The 6,202-nt window shown below is 47.2% G+C and overlaps 1 protein-coding gene across 1 annotated transcript in view; it reads left to right on the top strand.

Annotated features, from left to right (window-relative positions):
• The first annotated feature begins 1,585 nt into the window (after positions 1-1,585).
• Positions 1,586-6,202, top strand: part of Krt23 (keratin 23) — a 15,976-nt gene continuing 11,359 nt past the window's right edge. Inside the window, exon 1 of the mRNA XM_021214107.2 lies at positions 1,586-2,038. Coding sequence (XP_021069766.1) covers positions 1,643-2,038 — 396 coding nt within the window. The 5' untranslated portion in view covers positions 1,586-1,642. The remainder of the gene's footprint in view (positions 2,039-6,202) is intronic.

Here is a 6,202-nt window from a genome sequence, read left to right as displayed (position 1 = left end):
GCTCCATTCTCAGTAGCCCCCTACACACACACACACACACACACACACACACACACACACACACATACACATGCCAATAGTTGTTATAAGGATTAAACTATGTCTAGGAGGCAGAGAAGACCTGTTACCATTATGGAAGAAGAGCTGTACAGGACCCCTTTGTGACTGATAGCAGTGCTGTGTGGCTTCCCTAACTCAGTTCATCCTCCCCACATCCCCTACAGGCCTCGTTTTCCCTGATCTGTGCAGTTGGTGGCATTAAAGAGTAACACCAAGATCTCTTCTGATAACTGACATTTTATTTTTTGTTTCATGTGTGTGTGTGGCTCATGTCTGTGAGCATGGGGGGCGGGGGAGGAGGAGCACACCAAAAAGCAGCGAAGGACACTGGGTGTCCTCCTCTGTCACCTCCCACCTTATTCCACTGAGACAGAGTCTCTCTTTAAACCAGGAGTTGCACTGGTGGGCTCCCGGCCCCAGAGATCCTCCTGTCTCTGCACTCACACCAATGACGGAAAGGTGTAATAGCAGCACCGCACATAGACTCTGAGGAGTTGATCCCTGGTCCTCCGGCTGGCCCGGCAAGGACTCTGACCCTCTGAACTATCTCCATAGACCCTGACAGTTTATTTCTATGTCATCTTTAAATGGAGTCACCAATAACCAGGGCAGAGCCCTTTCCCCAAACCGCATCATTATTCACTCCCAACCTTTACCTTGGCAGAAAGTTAAGATGCATCATACATGTCAGGCGACCATGACGGGCTTCCTGTTTTCATAGCCCCTGCTGTAGATGGCATACAGGTCAATGGTCCGGGGACTCAACCAAAAAAAAACAGAGACGGCCCAGGGCTGCTGGTCAAAGTCATCTTCTCTTCCCTGGAGCCCAGGGACATCGCAGGCACAGGCTGGCTTGTTTGGTTTTGAGGTGTGCTGGGATCAAAGGCATCCTGGAAGCGGAAGGCCAGTCATTCATTAATTAATTATGACTGTAATTGAGGGTTTGTTCTGAAGAGTGATTCCTTTGAAATTACTTTCCATCAAACGGCAGCAGACACAAAGGAATCAGATATTTAGAGTCCTCTCTGTTTCCTTCTGCACGGGAGCAGATTTCTTCTAGGACTTGAGATTCTGGTTTGTTCTGGTTCTAACCTTGTAAGTCTTTCTTATCCTGGTGTGAGAGAGTTTATCTGGAGCGCTGTGTGTGAGAGAGATTAATGGCGCTGGTATTTTAAAAGAAAAACTATACCACACCAAACAGTCTTACTGTGGGCTTTAATCTGACCTTTTTTTTGGTGAATGTACATTGGAAAATTTCCACTGCGAGATTAGAAAGACATCTGAGACCTGCTACCCACCTGATGGCCTGGGCCACGCCTCCGGGTTACCACTGGGAGGGAGGCGGTAACTGGCATATTCACGTGGTTCTAAACAACAACAGCAGAGTGTGTTGGCCCAGGGGCACCTCGGGATTGACCAAGAGGAAACACACATTGCACAATGATAGGATCTTGTCGGTACGGTTGTCAGAAAAGGAAACTCCCACAGCAAAGAGCATAAAACCATCCCAAGCAGTCTGAGGCAGCTCAGTCCTGTGAGCGTCAAGAGCTGAGATAGCCCTGCTCCATACACAGATGGGACCATGAACTCCAGCCACAGCTTTAACCAGACCTACTCGGCCTCTGTCCACAGCCTCGGAAGCACCCGGGGGCGGCAGGGGAGCTGCCACCGGGCACCGAGTGTCCATGGAGGCGCAGGGGGTGTCCGCATCTCCCTCTCCTTCACCACGCCAGGCTGCCTGCCTTCTGGAGGGTCATGGGAGTCCGGAAGAAGCAGTCCCCTGCTAGGTGGCAATGGCAAGGCCACCATGCAGAATCTCAACGATCGCCTGGCCACCTATCTGGAGAAGGTGCGGGCTCTAGAGGAGGCTAACTCGAAGCTGGAAACCCGTATCCTTCAGTGGCATCAGGAGAGAGAACCCAGCCACAGAAAGGATTATTCCCAGTATGAGGAAAACATCAGCCGCCTGCAGGAACAGGTAAGACACTGAGAGACCCTGTAGCTTGCTATGGTACTGCCATACCCAGAGAGGATAGGGGGAGGGGAAACTAGATAGTGCACATCTGGATAGTGGAACAGACAGTTCCAGGGAAAATAGCAAAAAAAGAACTCGGCTCAAGTACTGCTCGCTGAAATCTTACTGCCATAGCTTAAGTATGGACGCGGGAAAATCTGTTTGCAAAAATAATTTCCTCTCTACAAATGATGTAGAAACCAGACAGCAAACATTTCAGAGTTACTAGACACTATCTTTTAAACAGCAAAACTGCCTGGTTTTCTACACACTTTAAAACATGGGGTGGGGAGGAACCAAATATGTGAGCCTTAGGAATGTCAGACAGCCAGCTGGTCACTGGGCAGGTATCACCTAAGAGCCAGCACCATCACAGAAATGATAAGGCTGCTATGCAGGGTGCACCCTCAGTACACAAGGCCCAGGAGAGAATTTGCTTTCAAATCAGTTCTGCTCCACCTCAGAGGCCTGGCGACAGTGTGACTCTCAATCAACAAAAGGCTGAGTTACGCTACCGTGTAGGTCATGCGGGAAATAGCAGCAGATAGATCGTGATGACATCCCTGGCTATTTTTCTAGGAACTGCTAGGAGATAAAGTGGCTCACACTTCTGATAAAGGCACATTGCTGGGGGTGGGGGTGGGGTGGGGGATGATAAAATTGGGTCTTTAAAAACTGGAGAGATGGGTTACTCTACTGAGATGTGCTTCCAAAAAAAATTACCACACTTCTCGACCAAACACCTAGGATGCTCCTATCTTCTGGGGTGCCTGGATACAAGCAGAGGGGGGACAATCATCTCACATTTGTGTTCTTAAAGCTATAAACCTTCCCTTTGTATGAAGGAGTTCCAGAAAAATCCCCCTAGAAGCATGCTTTAACCCCCACAGCCCCGGAAAGGCCATCGCAGGCTTCCAATATTAATACCATATTATTTCACAATGCTCAGCCATCTTTGCTTGAATGTAGGAAGGACCAATCAAGATAATATAAATCTGTCCTTGTAATGACCCCTAATTATTGAATAATCGGCCTAATAACCAAGTGCGTAATTGCCTTAACTACAGAGTGCGCGGTCTTCTCTGTGAAGAAAACAAGGTGACTCAACATCCTCACGCTGTTTTTGCGTTTCGTGAAGTTGCTTTGGTTTTAGAACGGAGGGGGAAAGATGATGTCTGCAGATGGAGAGCTGGGAGCATGACTCCCAAAAGAAATAACCAGATTACACCTGCTCCAACAGCAGCAGACAGTCCAACCAGAGAGAGAAGTAGAGCGAGGGAAGAAAGGGGAGGAAACAATTATTGAGCACTTCCTGTGCAAAGGGCCTTCTGCCACAACAGGACTCATATATGTTATCTGACTTAATTCTCGCAACTCTGTTAGGAAACTAAAGTTCAAAACTGTGAAATAACCTCCAAGCCAGCAGCCCAGGGCGATTTCAGGTCTGTTTCAAATGATCCAACCTCCACCCCAGCGTGATACCAACTCAATAGCCTCATACAAAGATGAAATGCATGTCTTAGCCCCAAGGATCATGCAGCGTGTTGACAGAACAGCCCATGCCACACATAGTTCACAACATTCAATTCTCACCGATCTGGGAAGCAAATATTTTTATCCCCAACGTCCAGGCCAGGGGACTGAAACTGGATACTTCTTATACCTGCTTTTCTAAATTCTTTAGAATGGAATTGGGGGCAGGGACGGAGATCAGGAGTGGGTTCAACTTTGAGTAAGGACAGCCAGCCCACTCTCAACAGGGCCAGGCCTCTGGATTCTCAGGCCAAATAGGTCCAAGTTCATGTTTTTCTAGACTTCTACTTTGGATGTTTCATCTTCTCTGGTTTGGAAGACTGTCACTCTTGGAGGTTGAGGTTCCTGTCATGTCTGACTTCTGCCAGATCCTAAGGGGTTCCTCAGTCACCTGGGGCTGGTCTCTCCCAGGTCCTGATGAAGTACTCTGAATAAATAGACATTTTATCCTCGTTTTGCAATGTTAAATGCTGCTCAAAAAGTCTGTGAGAAACATAGTTCAGAAATGAATCTAAACCTTTTGAAACACAGAAATTGGACAGAGCAATAGGAATATCGTTTCTAAAACTCCCTGATGATTCTTAGTATTTGATATTTGGAAGCATGGTCAAAGTGTCTCCTGAGTGGGAGATTACATACCTTGAGGCAATGATACTCTGCTAATGCACCAACTAGATTTTCACAGAATGAACTCAGCGCCTTGGGGAGAAACTGGGTGATTATTACAACATAGGGTTTAAAATATACGCCTCATATCTTGTTTCTCAATCCATCCACGTCCTTTTATGACTCTGAAGGATGTCTCAGAAACAGTGACTGCACCACAATATTACATTAAGCAAAGCCAAAGAGTGAGAAGTTTTAAATGTGAGATGTGGCTGCAGGAGAACTGGCTCCATGGCTCCTGCTCTTCAGTTCAGTTCCCAGACCCTAAAGGTTGACCCACAACTACCTATAACTCCAGTTCCTGGTGGTCCAATGGCCTCTCTGTCCTTTGCAGCCTTCCGTGTACACATGCTGCACACACACACACACACAAACTCAGGCACATAAACATAAATATGCAAATGCACATATACACATACATATGTAGATGGGAGAGAGGAAGTTGGCCTCATGCAGCCAAGACTGACATTGAGCTCACTTTATACCCAAGGATGGCCTCAAACTTCTGATCTTCCCACCTTCGCCTTGCCTGCCCTGGAATTGCTAGAACATGCCATCATGTTCCGCTTATGCAGTGCTAGGAATTGAACCCATGCTAAGCAAGCACTCTGCAAACTGACCTTCATCCCCAGTCCTATATGTGCTAGATGCCAAGTACACTCCATGGTCTCACACTCGTGGACCATAAGAGTGATGGTGGAGAGAGAGGGTGGGGTTACAAACCTGTGTGTGGGCTTCTCAGTGGATAAGGGACCACTTTAACTTGGAAAAGCCAAGTAAGGTCCCAGGGTATTTTGACTTGTCTGTCTCTGGTGTTTACACTGCAAGGCTGCTTCATGAGGGGGCAGCCTAGCAGCATGGATGAATACTCAGCCACTCAGTGCATAAGAAAGAAAAGCTTACCGCAGAGTCCCAGGCTTTGGAGGTGGAGCTACTTTTATTTTGCATGAGCAAATAATACCAAGGATAAGAAGCCTGGAAGGGAGAAGGCTGGTTTAAACAAAAATGCCACAAATCAATGCTGTGGACAGGAAGCAAGGAAATACCTGCAGTTTCCACTTTCAGCAAAGTTCAATGAACCTTTCACGGTGCCTGTAGCAGGCCAAGTATGCCTGCAACATTATCTCGTGACTATCTTCTGACTCTTACAATTGGTCTGTGCCAGTGGTCGGTAACCTTATTATTGTCGTAGATGTGGAAAATGAGTCTCTGACGTCCCCACCCAGCTAGTGAGTGACCCCAGCCCTGATCTTTGAGGTCTAGACCCAGCGTCCCCGCTACTTGTGAAAGGTGCTATTGTTCCTTCACGGGACCAAATTCCAAGGCATTGATGAAGCTTTAAATAGGACTAGAGTTTTAAAAGTCACCTTTGTATTAAGGAAGAGCTTTACCCTAAGAAAATAAACCTCTCTAAATAAAGGAATTACCTGTACAAATACAGCGGGAATGCCCACGGGTTCTGCCTCCCCAGCTGCACTGCAAAAGCTTAAAAGCAGGGACCTCTGAGTCACCTGTTTCTAATACAAAACCCTTACTGAACAAATGTTGGGATCGGAGCACAAGGGTGGAGTGACTGCCCAACCATGTGGCCTGATCAGGAAGGAAGCCAGGCCAGAGAAACACAACAGTTGCACCCTGTAGCAATACTCCAAATGTGACTATTACTCTATCTTTAGATAATGAGAAATTGCCTCCGTTTTCCCAAAGATCGTGGTATACATCAAATGTGAGTCCTTTCTCTAGTCCCAATGCCCTGTATAGTCAATTGCTCAAACACCTCCAAGGAGTCTTTTTAATGTACATAAAACCTATTTAAATATCTAGTGAATCGCCGGGCCTGGTGGCGCAGGCCTTTAATCCCAGCACTCGGGAGGCAGAGGCAGGCGGATTTCTGAGTTCGAGGCCAGCCTGGTCTACCAAGTGAGTTCC

Source organism: Mus pahari, chromosome 14, assembly GCF_900095145.1.
Source record: "Mus pahari chromosome 14, PAHARI_EIJ_v1.1, whole genome shotgun sequence".
In the NCBI taxonomy this organism is placed as follows: Eukaryota; Metazoa; Chordata; class Mammalia; order Rodentia; family Muridae; genus Mus; species Mus pahari.
The sequence above is the reverse complement of the archived record's forward strand: the minus strand, read 5'-3'. Positions and strand labels throughout refer to the sequence as shown.